This window comes from Caretta caretta, chromosome 9 (genome assembly GCF_965140235.1).
Source record: "Caretta caretta isolate rCarCar2 chromosome 9, rCarCar1.hap1, whole genome shotgun sequence".
In the NCBI taxonomy this organism is placed as follows: domain Eukaryota; kingdom Metazoa; phylum Chordata; order Testudines; family Cheloniidae; genus Caretta; species Caretta caretta.
In genome coordinates, this window is record NC_134214.1 from 93,461,848 (window position 1) to 93,477,880 (window position 16,033).

Below are 16,033 nucleotides of genomic sequence, written 5' to 3' on the forward strand. Positions count from 1 at the left end.
CACTTGTCATATCCAATCTGCTTATCAAGTTAAAAAAATATAAGTATTTTCATGTAGTTTTCAAATAACTTGATAAGATACATTCAATTCTTATCAAATTCATTTTTTCCTATTTATATCAGTAAACAGTAGAACAATGAAACAAAAAACAACACATGGTTCTATACCCTTCAAGACTATGAAAACCCAAAAGAAAAAAAATTCTTTATTTCTGCAGGCTTGCAGTACCACTTCAGACATTATTTCCTGAAATGGGTCCAAACTGTAACACTGTTAATAATGTCTACATTTTCTGCACTTTCATCTGATAAATGTAGGAAAATCTCATTTAAACTATTAATGACAATTTTCAATTCCCTCTTCTCTGAGTTCTTACAGTCGAGCAAAATTTCAAAATAAATTATGTATACAAACAGATTTGTACTTACATTTGCCTTAAATCTTCTGGCACTTCCAGTTTGATCTTGTGAAAAGTATCTTTTGTTGCAGGTTTGTTGGGATTCACAGATCTTAAACGCTCAATTGTGACAATTTCATTGTATGTAGCATCACAGGCTGCATATTCTATTACATAAAACTGATATAAAAAATAATAAAAACATCCAAGCTACATGTTTAATGACAAGAACAAGAATTGTGCTATGACTACACTGAGTGTGAAGTATTCTTTAATTGTGCAAATAAACTGCACTTTTTTAGTTTTAGGTAAAAAGACACTCCTAATCAAACTTCCTACTACGGGGATAGCCTACATAGTTACTTAAGAATAAATTTAAAAAGAGAAACAACTTCAAATCTGATGTCCAGACACTTGCAAAAGAAAAGAGAAATACAAGAAAATTGAAGTGTGTATGTATATATATTCCTACCTCACCCTTTATCATTCTCACTTTAGCCAGCCACCAGCAACATGGTTCTTTTTCATTTGCTCTGGAATAAACCTAAAGAAAAAAATTTAATGTACAACACTGCAAGATGAGAACTGCCTTATATTAATAAAGAAACTTGTGTAGAATTTGCATAAAGCACATCACAAGTCATGACTGATATTACCACTCCTGCTATGCAAGAGCTTTTCAAGCCAGTAAATTATATAGGATCCATAAAATGTAAACAAAGTGCCTAGTTCAAACACCATAGCAAATATAAAATTATAGCCCATATGAATCAGCAAAAAAGTCAGGACAATCCTGAAGTACTCAAAAAAGCAAAGGAATTCAGACTTATAGGCCAGCTAATATTTCAATTTCATCTATAACTCTTCTAATTACATACAGGTATTGTACGGGTCATGCCAGTGCACAATATTATATAGTCAGCAAATTGACATATAGAACCTCTCATATAACATCAATAAAACCAGCTTTATACTAAAAAGTGTTGCCAGGATAGCAATGTCAATTAGGGATGTGATGATTTTATGTTATTTTTTATACATCATAGCTATGTGTCAAAAGCCCTAGTGTAGATATAGTTTTATCAGTAAAGAAGTGGTTTTGCTGGCACAGTTTATTTTGCTCTCTGAACCAAAATAAGCTATATTTCCATATCAGCAAAACTTTTAAATTTAGACAACATTTAGGAAAGAAGTAAGAAGTTTAAACTTGTAAAATAAGGAAGTCGGATGGGTAATATTAGAGTGACCTTAATTTTTGTATATTATATTTTCTTAATTGTAATTCTGCAAGATTGAAAGAAGAAGTAATATGTTTAATCAGCCCATTGTTAACTCTGGCTTCAAAACAACTTCTTTTGATTGTTGCTCTTTGTGCCTTTGAAAATTACCCCACCCTCAATAATACCATACTATAACCCAACAGTTCTCAAACTGTGGTTTGGACCCCAAAGTGAGTTACAACCCCATTTAAATAGGATCACCAAGGCCTGTGTTCGACTTGCTGGGGCCTGGGACTGAAGCCAAAGCCCAAGGCCCACCACCCAGGACTGAAGCTGAAGCCAGAGTGCTCCAGCCTCTCCTCCTCCAACTTGGGGCTTGGGCTCCCTCTGCCCTCCCCACACTCTGGGCAGCAGGGCTCCGGCTCCCCCATACACACTTGAGGCAACAGGGCTCCAGCACCCACCCATCCGGGGTCATGTAGTAATTTTTGTTGTCAGAAAAAGGTTGCAGTGCAATGGAGTTTGATAACCACTGCATAATCTATCACATTACTGCCAACATCCTGTGACAAAAACAAGTTTTAATTTGCATACAATTACACGAATTTGCACAAAATACTGCCCAATTGCGCAAATGGCTCCAATTTCTCCATAAACCCTGAAATGAATAGTTCTGTGCCCCTTCAGCAACAGATCTGCCTATCCCCAGCTGTAAGTCAATTATGCAATCCAAGAGCTGGCCCCGGGTCAATAAAACGTGTGCTTCCCAGCCCCTCAATTAATTCTCAATAAGTCGCACAATTATTTCTGGGGTCCCTGCCCACAAATCAACTCTGCATTCCCAGTCAATCAACTGGGGAAGTGAGAAAGACAGCTAAATCACAAGCAGATGGGTTTCCCCCAGAGATCGAAAGGAAGGTCTGAAAACCCATCAAGTTGGCAGGTATGTTATCAATGGGCACTGTAGTATTTTTTAGTACATATTACAAAGTTGCTTTTTTATCTTGAGGTTTTACTTTATACATATAGGCCCTGTCTATACTGCTGAAACAGTTCTGGCTAACATGATTCAAATCCAAGCACATACTAACACAATTTCCTTCATCAATGAAGACATGAGGATCTAATTTACAGCACTGTTTTAAGCCAATTGCTATCATTACCATGGAGGTCAGGGAAACAACTGTAGCATACAAATCCCTCAAGTGTCAAGGATGTGGTTTACAACTGTCAAAAGAAGCTCTTAAATAGACTCAGCATTATCTTCTATAACGTTTGATATCAATGAGATGGCGTAGTGTTCTACTTATTCCAGTTACTTAGCTGACATTCTTTTCCTGTCACTAAAAAGGTACTGTTTAAAACATAACACATACCTCTACTTCATCACTTTCATTTATATCTTTATTATAGCCTGCAGGTGGTGGAAACCTCACATCATGGAATGGAATTTGTCTCTCTGGCTGCCAGCTGAAAATAAAAATACAGCGATAGATTGGCCCATGTACTTTCACTTTCTTTTTAAAAGGATGACCACAAGTGTTTTAGACCTGTAAAGTTCACATCTTTACTTTTCATACATTTTCACACAAAAACTTCATGAAATTTAAATTAACAGAATCTACTATAGAAATGCTGCAAAAAAAGTTTTTAAAATGTAGTTAAGCATCTTAAAACTAAAAGAAGTATTAAAACTGTATCAGGGACCTTACCACAAAATAATCCCCTCCTCCCCCGAAAATCAGTATTTTGCTTACAATACTGTCAAACACCTAGAAATTCTATTTTTATACTAAACAAATTCCAAATTCTTCTATTTTTGAATTTAAAAAATATTCCAAACTTTACTGAGTAGAACATATCAATAAAGCTGATCATTTAAAGGTGTGCAGTAAAGTATTGAAGATTTCATCAACTTAAGAAATATGTGCTGTATGCATCTTACAACCAGGCTAACATGGATATTCAAGCACAATAGCTTAAAGAAACAGACAGCTTGGAAATCTAGCTTTTTAAAAAAAGTTAAGTTTCAGATTTTACACCTTCTCTGAATCTCACGTCAACTTATTTTGGTTTAACAATCACATTTTTCTGTATCTTTAAATAATGTGTTTTTCTCTTCCCTGTTGCCATTTGAAAGACCCAAACAAATTAATAGGGAAAGTTCAATGACTTTATAGGAGAAACAGTAAAATTGACTATACACAGAGTATTGTACAAACTAAAAACAGAAAAAGAATTCTAATTTTAGTAAACAGTGATAGTATGTAAATTATTTTTTCCACACATAAGTATAACTTATGTTAAAAGCTTCCCTTCAAAATGCACTCTTTCCTCAGGTCCTATAACACCCAGGCCTTTAACAGGAGCTAACAAGGAATGTCCCAGCATACACTTAGTGATGTCACCTCAACCACAAATATATGCTGGAGAAAGTTTATAGAGGCACATGTGCATTGTTTTCCTCCATTAAAAAACCAACAGATACATAAATACAGAATATTACCAAGATTTTCTCTTTTACTTGCCTCTAAGTGTATGTATTCTTTAAAAAATGGAAAGGGGTGGGTAGCACATGGATTTCTTGCAAGGGGGGCTGCCAGAGGCCTCAGTGTTGATGCTGCTACATTTTAAAATCAACTCAGAATAACTTGGTGAGTCTAACAAGTCTAGTAACAAGAGATACAGGCTGAACTCATGGAACTGATTTTGAGCACCCAAACATAATATATAACATTAGTAATACGGCAATGTTTACCTCTGTCTTTAATAAAACAAATTTATTTTATTACATCTTTCCTAAATAAAATTTTAAAATGAAATACAATAGTTTTTATTGTGAAGAGCAATAGCATAAGCATTCAGATTTTAAATGTATTAATTTTTTTTACCCATACTGAAAAAGGCACTATTTATGTATTACTAAGTTAGAGACACATATTAAACAAACACAGTATTAGATTTAAACATTGTAAAAAACTATAACATCAGCAGTACACTTACTTGTTTTCAAATGCAACTGTTATGGAATCTTCATGTACATCCTTTACAAATGCCTGTATGAAAAAAATAGTAGAATTATGGATAGCGCCTATATTTTAAAAATACTGCCATCTTAAAGGTTCTTTTTTCCACTGACACCACTGAAACTCAAAAATTAAGTCTGTTTTAAAATCATCTCTCTCTAATTTTGCAGTATTTTCCTAGAAGATGGGACTATAGAGACAAAGTTGCTGACATCTTTGTATTCCCCTGGTTTATGGGCACCAACCAGTACACTGATGTGCTTATGCAGTACTCAAATCATACATGCACTATTTTCTTTTCACTTCTTAAAAAGAAGTGCAGAACACTTCAAACAGAATATACAACAGAATGTATAAATGTTTAATGCATTATGTATAGTTACTTAATATGTTGTGTTAAATAAGGTTTACCTAAAATTCTACATTTCCTGTAGTTCTGACTAGAACTGTGGTGTAAATCAAAAATCCCAAAAAAATTTTATTCCCCACCCCCATATCCCAGTACTCAGCTCTCTGAGCTCCCTCCCCAGCTCCCTTCTCGCCCCAAAACAAGTTCCAGTAACACCAACAAGACCCAGTTATACCCAATTCACCCAAGCTTTAGCCAGATTCCCTTCAATGCTATTGCCTGGCGCTCAGCAACTTCCTTTCTAGATTAATTAAAGTGGGACACACTATATCCTTCCCTCCATTTTCCTCCTGAGGTGGTGGCTCTGTAAATATTTCATCCCTAAGCTTCTCCTTTGGGATAAGAAGGAAAAGACTTTAGAGGGCCTACTGAACAGAGAACTGAACTGTGACTCAGGAAACCTGGATTCTATTCTCAGCTCCACCACTGGCCTGCTGGGTGACCATGGGAAAGTCTCTCTGACTTCCCATGCTTCACAATGTTTACGTTTCCCTATCTGTAAAATTATGATATCGATACTCATCACTTTTGTAAAGCACCGATGATATATGTACTGATGAAAAGTGTTACACAGAAAGTTATGTGGTATTATTCAGAGCCTCCAGATAATCATGGTTATGTGGAAGGGAGAGGGGTAGAAATTTTGAAATTTCTTCCACTAACTAAATGCCTACAAAAGAACTTTTGCAAGTGTCTAAAATAGAAATAAATAAATGTAATTGTGTTGAAAAACTATGATAATTGATGATAGGTAGCATGGGTTTTCTGCTTGCACTTGTCCATATAAGAAGTTGATTCATGTGTGTATTCAGGAAAGTAGATGGGGAAGGGGGACATGAACGAAAGGACTATGCTAGTTTGTTCTACTAACAGCGATGGCATTTTTAGCACATCAGTAAAATGAAAATAATCTTGACCACTGACAATGTTCAAGATTATTTCCATCAAATATTATGTGGAACATTTAACCTTCCCCCAGTTTTGAGACTTTTAGTGAAACGAGGGGACACTTTTATAATTCATATTCCATAGTAACTTCACTTTTCTTCCAAAACAGAAGCACCTAAGTGTCAAACAAGAGAATCAAGAGTGACTACTGCTAAGATGAAGTGACACAGGTGTACATGAGTACAGCTGTGATTCTAGCAGGAAGTTCAATACTGGCTCAATAACCTGCAATGAACTAATAATCTCTTTTGAGCTGAGGTCAAAGCAAAGTGAAAAAGAGCAAAGCCACCGTTAGTCTCTGGAGCCCCTTTCGCAGTATGTCCACCCTTTAAAACACTCAAGGAACATTAAAGGAACCATTAAAGTTATTTATATTGAAGTACCTTCAGAAAGGACACAAACTGGTTATAAAATTTGGCCATATCACTTACAAAGCCTCCCTTTCCATACATACCAAAAATACAGTTAATATTTTTCTCTGGCATAACAGAAAACAAATCTAACATCAGAGCTCAGCGTCTCACACATGCTGAGATAGGTATAGAAATAGTATTTACATAAGACAACAGAACTTTAGGTTCACATACACCCATATGGGTATTGCAAATTTTGCATACATCTCATATCCATCTTTGCTCTTGTCTTGGCTTATACTAAGTCCAGGACAGCAGCAATTAAGGATATGCATTCGACAAATCTTAGGATAGACTTGCCCCATTCTGAAACAGTGAACACATTTTCAAATGTGTGTCATGTGCAGGTCTGAATCAGCTATTGATTTAGATCAGGGGTAGGCAAACTTTTTGGCCTGAGGGCCGCATCGGGTTTCTGAAATTGTATGGAGGGCCCGTTAGGGGAGGCTGTGCCTCCCCAAACAGCCAGGCATAGCCCGGCCCCCGCTCCCTATCCGACACCCCCTGCTTCTTGCCCCCTGACAGCCCCCCGGGACTCCAGCCCCATCCAACCCCCCTGTTCCCTGATGGCCCCCCAGGGACCCCTGCCCCATCCAACCACCCCTTCTCCCTGACCCCTCGCCCTTAACTGAACCCCCCACCCCATCCAACCCCCCCTCTCCTTCCTGACTGCCCCCCCAGGACCCCTGTCCCCATTCCACCCCCATGTTCCCCGCCCTCTGACCACCCCAACCCCTAACCATGCCCCTGACCACTCCCCGAACTCCCTTGTCCTCTAGCCAACCCCCCCGCTCCCTGCTCCCTGGAGCACCAGTGGCTGGCAGCGTGGCTGCACCAGGACAGGCAGCTGTGCCACGCAGCACAGAGTACCGGATCAGGCCGGGCTCTGCAGCCCCGCCGCCCAGAGCATTTCCCTGATAAGGTGAGGCTGCGGAGGAGGAGGGACAGCAGGGAAGGGGCCGGAGGTGAGCCTTTCGGGCCAGGATCTCAGGGGCCAGGCAGGACGGTCCCACGGGCCAAATGTGGCCCGTGGGCCTTAGATTGCCCACCTCTGATCTAGATATTAACAGACATGGATGCCTTGACATCTGAAGTATACTGTAATCACTACCACACATTGTATAAACCTATCATTCTGCAGAAAGGCAAAAGAGCAGGTCTATGTACTATTAGTAATAGTCACCTATGCAAAAGCAAGGATAATCTTATCAAAATTATCTGATTACATCATGAAAATATACATCTTAAATCAAGAACCCCAAACTACTCGAGTGAAAAAGTAAGAATGACATATCAGTGCCAGCAGGAAGAACCTGAACTTCTTAATCTTTTTGGTTTTCTTTGAACCAAAATAGGATAAATGTTATATGTCTTTTTTAGTACGAAGAAACACTGAGTAGAAGCCTTTCCCTTTACAGTGCTGAGCACTTCGCCATCTTTAAGGACTCCTGAAGCTGTTCTAAACACTGAACATGGTCCATGAAAAATACAGGAAATGGCATGGAGTGAACTGGGATAGGGTTGGGTGGGAGCAGAGAGAGTAACTGGCTCTTCTATCCAAACTCAACAATTGCTAGAATGTGTTAATTCCACCACATCCAATAAGGAAACGGCTCAAATAGCCCTAGAAAGGGAATTACAGAAAGAAGGGTAGTCATATTGAAGACAAGCTCTGTGTTCTTAAAACAATCCATCAAATGTTTTGCTTGGAAAAAGTGAAGGTCACATGAGCAACTGATTAGGACAATAACCTTTGAGGGGGATGTTTTTTCCTTTCTTCTCATAGGCTTTAGTCTGAAGTTCAGGTAGGTTGAATGGTAACCCCCTGCCATAGTTACTCTCTGTGGTAGCAGAAAGAGGAGGTTGTTGAACCTTTCTAGCTTGACTGAAGATGACTCAGAGATTGTGCAGAGGATTTAGCATCTATTATTTTCTTTGAGTCTCATCTGTTTTCTTACCATACACATTTTCCACAGAAAGGAAATTTTCAACGTGGCTTAAGCCTCAACCAAGAGACATGAACACTTAAAGCCAGGAACACTGAAGAGCAATACCCATATGTAACTGCTCTTGCTGTGATGTCCGTATGTGTGGATGCCAAATCTGTCTAATGTCTTTCACTGTCTTCCTCTGTTCCTCTATCAGATGGCCCAGAGGAAAAAGCACCTAGTCCCAAAGCTGATATAAAGTTAAATGTTGATGGACTGGGAAAACTGGAATATAAAGATGCAGAGATATGTATATCTCAGGCTCATAGGTGTATGGGTAAGGAGGGATGGAAGACTAGCCTGAGCAAACATGCATGACAGATAGAGTGTGAAACATACTAAAGGTAGAGGGAGACTAAGATGAAGGAAAACAGGGGGAAGATAAAAGGCTGGAGTAGATATAACATCAAGAGGAATGATGTTCAGAAAGAAGTCAGGGGAGCGAGGAACAGACCATGAGAAGAATATTTAGATTATTAGTGGCCATTATCAATTATTATTTTTTTTTTTTTAGGAACTAATGAGCAGAAAGGTTTGCCCTTACTGCTCGAGAGCCATAGAGCACAAAAACTGAAAGCACATAATATAGAGCAGCCTCCAGAAAAATTGAAAATAACTAAAGTTGTTCACTCCCCCGACATGAAAAACTTAATGTGGTGCACTTTCATCATGGCAACTGAACAACATTAAATCCCCGTGCTTGACATTACTAACATAAATAAATAAATAAATAAAACCTGTCCCTTCAACATATTGATGCTACTGGAGGTCTCAAATGTGTCAACATTCACAAACTCTGCAAAATAAAGTTTTACTTTCAGTGATCCAAATATGGCCTAAATTTCATTATTAGTCATTTTACAAATGTAAAAGTTATGCTACTGTAAACACCAATATATATATTATTTCAGTGCCCAAAAGTATGCTAGGCATGTCACATGAACAATTCAAGATATGGTACCTGTCCCAAGGAGTTTAAAGTGTAAAATCAGATGTAATAACTGGAGATCAAGAAAGAGGGGGCAGGGGAGGGGCAAGAAAAAGAGCAGGGATAAAGGTTATGGTAAGAAAAATGTTCAGTTACTCAGTATGGCATATGCACATATTGACCATACTATTAAATTAAGTGTTAGGGGGGTTAAATTAATCATTTAACTTGCAGCCATCCATGAGCAGAAGTAATTTTTTTCTTCAAAGGAATCAGAAAGAGAAAAGTGAGCCAATTTGGCTAACAAGCCTGGGAAAGGCATTCCACATAGAGTAGCAGAATGGCAAAAAGTCACAAAGGAGCATCAGGGGAAGGAAACAAAGGGAATGTCCAGGCTGGCACCTTTAGAAGGATGGAGGGGATGGGAATTGACAGAAACGGAGACAAGGTTGGAGATATCTGTTGGGGATGAATTACGTAACCTTCAAAGAAGGGACAAGGAACTACAATAGGGAGCCGGGGGGAATTCTGCAGGATGTGAGGGACTAAAACAACAAATGACAAAGATTATTTTAACATTAGCAGTTTGGATGGAGACAAGTTCAATATCCAGAAATTGAAAATAAAAATTGCAGTCATTGAGGGAATGGACAAGCAATTTAACCATTAGGAAAGAAAAAAAGGGGCAGATTTTAATATTGTTATGGAAGAAGAAATGGCAAGATTTGGCCACAGACAGGAAGTGGATGGAGAAGTCAAAAATGGATTCACGTTACAGACTGACAGGATGCTAACAGTATATCAACGGCAAGAGATAATGGAGGTAATGGAGTGTCTTTCAGGAAAAGCAGTCAGTATATTCCAACCCCACTGGCATAGGATTGATCCCATTAAACAGCTGCATACAACATTTTCTTATCTAATTCGAATAATTGAATATGCTCACAGCTAAATGTTTTTTTAAGTGACCTCTTTGGTCACTTGCAACAGAAGTCCCACAGACACACCTACTTTAGAAGAAAAAGATACCAAGTTTTAATCAACATCTTATGTTGGCATCAATTTTACATGTGAGACTATTATTATGGGAGACAGGATTAAGCTATATAGTTTTATAATGCATTTAAACATTATGAACACAGTAAAAGACCTAACACTGGTAATTTTCAGTAAAACTAAATAAAACTGAAACAAGTACACTACTGAATGTCTTACTTTGTATACTGTATTGTGCCTTCTACCGCATCTGTATTCATTACAGAAAAATACTTATGGATAGGCATCATGGTTTTCAAGATTGAACACAGAGCTGGAAGTCAAGAACTCCTTAGTTCTAAATCATATTTCCATCAATAACTCAGGGAGCAGCCTTCAACAAGTCACTTAACCTATCTACAAAATTAGGATAATAAAAAATATCTACTTACTTTGTGGAGGTGTTCGAGGGCGTTAATATTTGTATAATTCTTTGAAAATATAAAGTACTAAGATATTATATTAAAATCAGTTCTCTAATATACTGTAGAAAAATAAACTATAGTTATATTATTAACAGCATCCTTTATATTTTCCCTATGCAACTGAAATGAACACCATTTTCTAACACTGTCACTGTCCTCAACTGCAATTTTTACTTCTTGAAGTACTTTGATAGGGAATAAATGTTTAGAGGGAAGGACATTAAAACATCACCAATTATTTTGTATATGAGGCTGCAGAACAAGTGGATTAAACCCGCTTATTAATTTGTTCCCTAGTGTAAATTTTCCATTAGATGTAAATTTTGTACCATGACACCCCACACTGAAACACATACCATTCAAAAACTGTAAGTGTACTTAAGTATTCCTCTCTGAAAATAAAACACTGTACAGCACATATATATTAGTGATGTCCGTGTGACGAAATGCATTTATCTTGCATCTTTGACTATTTTACCTGCACTATGCCCATTAATGCCGTATCAGCCAGCACTTAAAATTTTTAACCGTCCAAAGAGATTCAGGTCCAAGCCACAAAAGTCAGGCTGATTTCAAATATGCCTAAAGTTCATATATTTTCAAAATCTGAGATTTTGGGTCAGGCTCTTCTACAGCTACAAACCTCTGAACAGCTTTAAAACAGCCATTGAAAAAGAAATATACACACAAAGTAGTGTAAAAAATGTTTTCTATCCTCAAACATGGAACATCCACCCCCAGTTGAACGGGTCTGAGTGACAATGGGACCAGCAACAGTTCTAAGTTCAACATCTCATGTCAACAGGGATCGCTAGAAATAAGCGTCCTACATTTCATATGTGCTGAGCACTCTCAGCTCCCATTGCAATGTGAATAAGAGCTCAGAGTTCTCATCACTTCTGAAAAACCAGGCCAGAGAGCTTTACCCATTTGAAAGCTAGAAATCCTACCTTTTACATGTGATTTGGTACTCGTTTCTAGCTATGACAGGCTATGAAGTATCTGTCCTTAGATTTGTGACAGTAAGATTTATAAAACCTATTTTAGATCATTAAACAGTGTGTATACTGAAGTAAATATTAGATGCCAAACAGACCAAGACCCCACTGTAATAGACACAGTACAAACAAAAGCTTCCTCAATTTTAAGTTACCCTTTTCCCCTCCACTAATACAACTGGACTTACAGTATTAAAAACAACCTTGGCGTCTGGTAAAGGGATAAAAAATATTCAACATTTTTAAAAGCTCTCCATTATATTACTAAAACATTTTCTTTTAATATATATATGGCATAAAAGTAGTATTACTGATAGTTGGTGTTACTGGTATGATGAGACTACTGACCTTCATTTGGGATAACCTAAATAATTCTTTGTAAGCTTTGCCACTCAAATACATGGTCATTCCCTAACTCATGCCAGTAAATGTCTTCATCCTTTGTCTTCCATACATACTAGCATGTACCCTGATTTAATGTATTTACAGTATTTTTGCTAAGGGTCTTCCAATCAGAGTGAATTAAGGTGGTTTTATAGTACTAATTGTAGGATGATCACTAGATATTAACATACCATAAAATGAAATGGGATGATGAACAGTTTTACAATATTATAACTCTAGAGGGATCCATCAAGATGCTGCTTGAAGAAATTTCTTATTTTCCCATTGGGATAGTCTTGTGTTTAAGCTGTTCTGTTCCTGGCCCCCATCAGAAATGTAGTATGATGTTAGGCAAGCCATGTAATTCTGTGCCTCAGTTTCTCCATCTGTAATATAGGGATAATCTGACATCTGACAGGGCAGCATGAGAATTAATTAATAAGTGCAAGGGGCTTGGGTATTATGGTAATATAAAAAAAGATATAACTAGAATGATAAACCATGCCTTTTTTGTTAAATACTAATCTCAGAGTATTGTTTTCTCTAAGTAACCTTTGCATCAGAGTTGATCATTTTGCTTGCCATTTTAAACCTTTCTTATTTACCCTTCCTATTTGCTAAAAAGAGCTTATATGAATTCTAAAATATAAGAAAAATATATTTTTTTTTTCAGAGAAATGTTGTAAAATAGTCTGGATGTACTAAATGATGTTCACATTTAGTAAACAAACTCTCAGTTTATGGAACAAATAGAGTAACTCATGAACCAATGAAACCTTCCATTCATCATCCACCTAACTTGTTCTGGGACCAGAAATGTTGGTAATAAAATAAAATGTGCTGGGTTACATGATCACCTTATTTTTTTATTATTATTATTAGTAGAGTAAAAAAAAAATGGAAGGGATCAAGAAATTTACAATATTTCCCAAGCGGAGAACTTTCTGCACTGATATCATTCAAATAAAGTACATGAAATTGACTTTATATCTTCTCTGTCATCTTGTCACAGTAGTATATATTTTTAATCAATTATTAACTAGAGAGTACATGTTTTAAATGACCTCTTTCTACAAAGCCTGCCTATGATATATAATGCATTTAATTACTGGTGCACAATTAGATAAAAAGCTACTGTCATTTAAAAACCCTTTTTAATTCCTAAAATGCATACTTCATGTTCAAAAGATAACTGAGAATAATTATCAACCCAATAAAGAAAAAACGAAGAAAAGACAAAGAAAAGAAAAAAGGGACTTATGTGAGTGTTCAATATTTTATTTCCTAGTACTTCTATACAGATCTGGGATTTCAATTGGAACACTCCAGACCCAACAGATGCTCTATTTAGCACTCATATATTCTCTCCTTACTATGAAAACACATGAGATGGCATCAAATATGAAAACATCTCCCTCCAGATATTTTAAGGAAAAAACCAAAGATTTTAAACAGAATTAACTTTTAAAAATCTGTGTATACTGGCATATACATTTTAGACCACTAGAACTCAATATTATCTAGGTCCCTGACCCACCTTCCTACCTCTCACATGCTATAATACGTTATGAACTATTCAGCTCCATCCATCTCCAGTTTATTAACAAACACAGGACACGGCTGAATATTAGGCCCAATTCTTGAAGGCACTAAGAACATCCAACACCCATATGAGCGGAGTGCTCAGCACCTTGCAGGAACAGGCCAGACCCATTCTGGTTAACTGTATTTTGACAAAGGGCCTGAATCCACTACAGCTGACTCCAATGGGAGTAGGCCCTAGCCCAACGTTTTGCTCATGGTTTTGTTTTTTTTTAAATCTTCTGGATCACAGACACAGCAACGCAAATGATGTTCTACTGTAAACTGACCAAGGCTCTTCATTTCATGTAACCCCAGTGGCCACAACAACAACAAGCAGGAATAACTGGCAGTGCCCGTGGTCCACCCTCAGTGAAGGCTCTCCCCACCACCAATGCACACACGCCACCACGTTCACATCCAACAGGCTAAACCACGTTTTCAATGGGAGACGTATTTGGCCAGTAACGTTTCCAGGACCTCGGAGCAGGCCTGAAGGCCAAGGGATGCGCCAAGCCAGGTCGGCGCGGGCATCCCTGACCGCAGCATTAACAGCGCCACCGGGAGCGGCGTTTCATCCCGAGGGCCCGGTTAACGAGCTTCCGGAGGGGGGGGGGGCGCCCGGCAGGGGCTCGCCGGGGTGCGACGCAAGGCCCCTGGCACAGAGGCTCTGCTCAGCCGCGGATCCCCCAGCGCGCTACGGGAGGAGAGGCCCAGCCGGGCCCTCTTCATCTTCCCTCGCACCCCGGGAGCGGCGAGCCCAGGCCTCCCTGCCCCCACAGAGCGAAGGTCTCATAGGCCCGAAGCCTCCGGGCCCCCGAGCTCCCTCTGTCCAAGGCGGCCTCCCTCATTCGTCCGCCCGCCCCGCTCCGCTCCGCTCCCTCCCCTCAGGTCGGGGGTGGGGGAGGGACCGGCTCTCCCAGGCCGCCGTCTAGGCCAGGCCTCTCTCCTTTCCCCATCGGCGGGAGGAGCCGCCGCCTCCTGCCCAAGGCCCCGCGCTCCCTCCCCTGAGGCCCGGCCCCGGCGCGTGGTACCTTGTAGAAGGCCCCATTGGAGCCCCGCACCTCCACCACCAGCTCCTCCATGTTGTGCCGCGGCGGCTCGGCGCGGGATGCCCAGGCCCGGCGCCGCCTCTCTCTCTCCGCGGGAGGGGGGGCCTCGGTTCGCTCCGTAGCCGGACGGGCGGGGGCGGGGGCGGGTCGGCTCCGTTCCTCGCCCGCGGCTGCCCGGAAATGAAAGCGAAACGGTCACCACCCGGCGGCGCGCGGGGAACAGGGGAGCGGGGCGCCCGCTTAGAATGTAAACATTAAACCCGCATCACGTGACGGGCTCCGCTGGAGAGGGGGAGGGGCGGGGAATTAACTCGCGCGAGCACGCCCCGCTCGCGGCCACCTAACGGCCAGCCGGCCACACCCCGCCCTCACACACACACACACACAGCCGCGCTAGCGGCGTGCACGCAACCGAACCTCACGGCGCTACGGCGTCCCACCCCCTCCGGCCGCGCTCTGAGCGACTGCACCGCCACCCAATGGCGGCACGCCATCGACGCGTGCGGCGGCCAATGGGAACGCCCGTCGGGGAGGCCCTGTGACTCGGGGAGGCGCGGGCTGCCGTGGGCTTTCAAAGGGGCCCCTCAGCTCCGTGACCGGCCCGGCCCGAAGGATTGAGCCGGGGGGGTGGGGCTTGTCCAGAGACATAACGGTGATGGTGGGGCCCGTGGGGCGAAGGGCGGGACGGGGGCCGGAGCGGGGGAAGGCTGGGGGAGACGGGGGCTGAGGAAGGAGGCTTCCTGCCGCCTGGGGAGCCGCGGGGCTGGTGCCGCGGGGCGGTCTGCGGGGGGCGCCAGGGCCTCGGTTTGTAGGTATTAAAGAAGGCCCCTTTGCAGCTGCGTGGTAAGCTGGGTCATCAGCTGACTCGCGCGGACTAACAGCGGGGTTTGCGCTTCCTGTTTGGCCTGAATGTCAGACCTGGCAGCGGCTGAGATGTAACCCCATCTCCGTTCCTCGTGCTGGGGGGCAAAGGGAGGGGGGGCCTTGGGTCTGGTCCCTGCCATTTCTCAGGAGCTGTTTCCCCTTCTGGAATATTTTAAATGTTCCGCAGATCCAATCTGCAAGAGATTTTCGGGAGCCCCTGTTACCTAGAGGTGGCATTGTTGGGGAATAAAGTGTTGGTGGTATTAAGTAATTTCCACTCTCTTTGCTTGGACATTAGCCGAAAGCACCATGCAATACAACAAATAGATATGTTTCATACAAACGGTATCCCAAAATAGTATGTA

The 16,033-nt window shown here is 40.8% G+C and overlaps 1 protein-coding gene across 4 annotated transcripts in view; it reads right to left on the reverse strand.

The window, feature by feature from the left end:
• The window catches only part of FMR1 (fragile X messenger ribonucleoprotein 1), a 57,199-nt gene extending 42,000 nt beyond the window's left edge, over positions 1-15,199 (reverse strand). The window contains exons 1-5 of one of the 4 annotated variants that reach the window (XM_048863096.2): positions 14,787-15,197; positions 4,621-4,673; positions 2,994-3,087; positions 870-941; positions 429-577 (exon numbers count right to left, since the gene is read on the reverse strand). In XM_048863096.2, the coding sequence (XP_048719053.1) occupies positions 429-577; positions 870-941; positions 2,994-3,087; positions 4,621-4,673; positions 14,787-14,837 (419 nt within the window). In that variant the 5' untranslated portion in view covers positions 14,838-15,197. Of the gene's footprint in view, positions 1-428; positions 578-869; positions 942-2,993; positions 3,088-4,620; positions 4,674-12,362; positions 12,382-14,786 lie in introns of those variants that run through there. The other 3 variants (XM_048863098.2, XM_048863097.2, XM_048863099.2) reach the window with 3 other exon arrangements.
• Between the last annotated feature and the right edge of the window lie 834 nt (positions 15,200-16,033).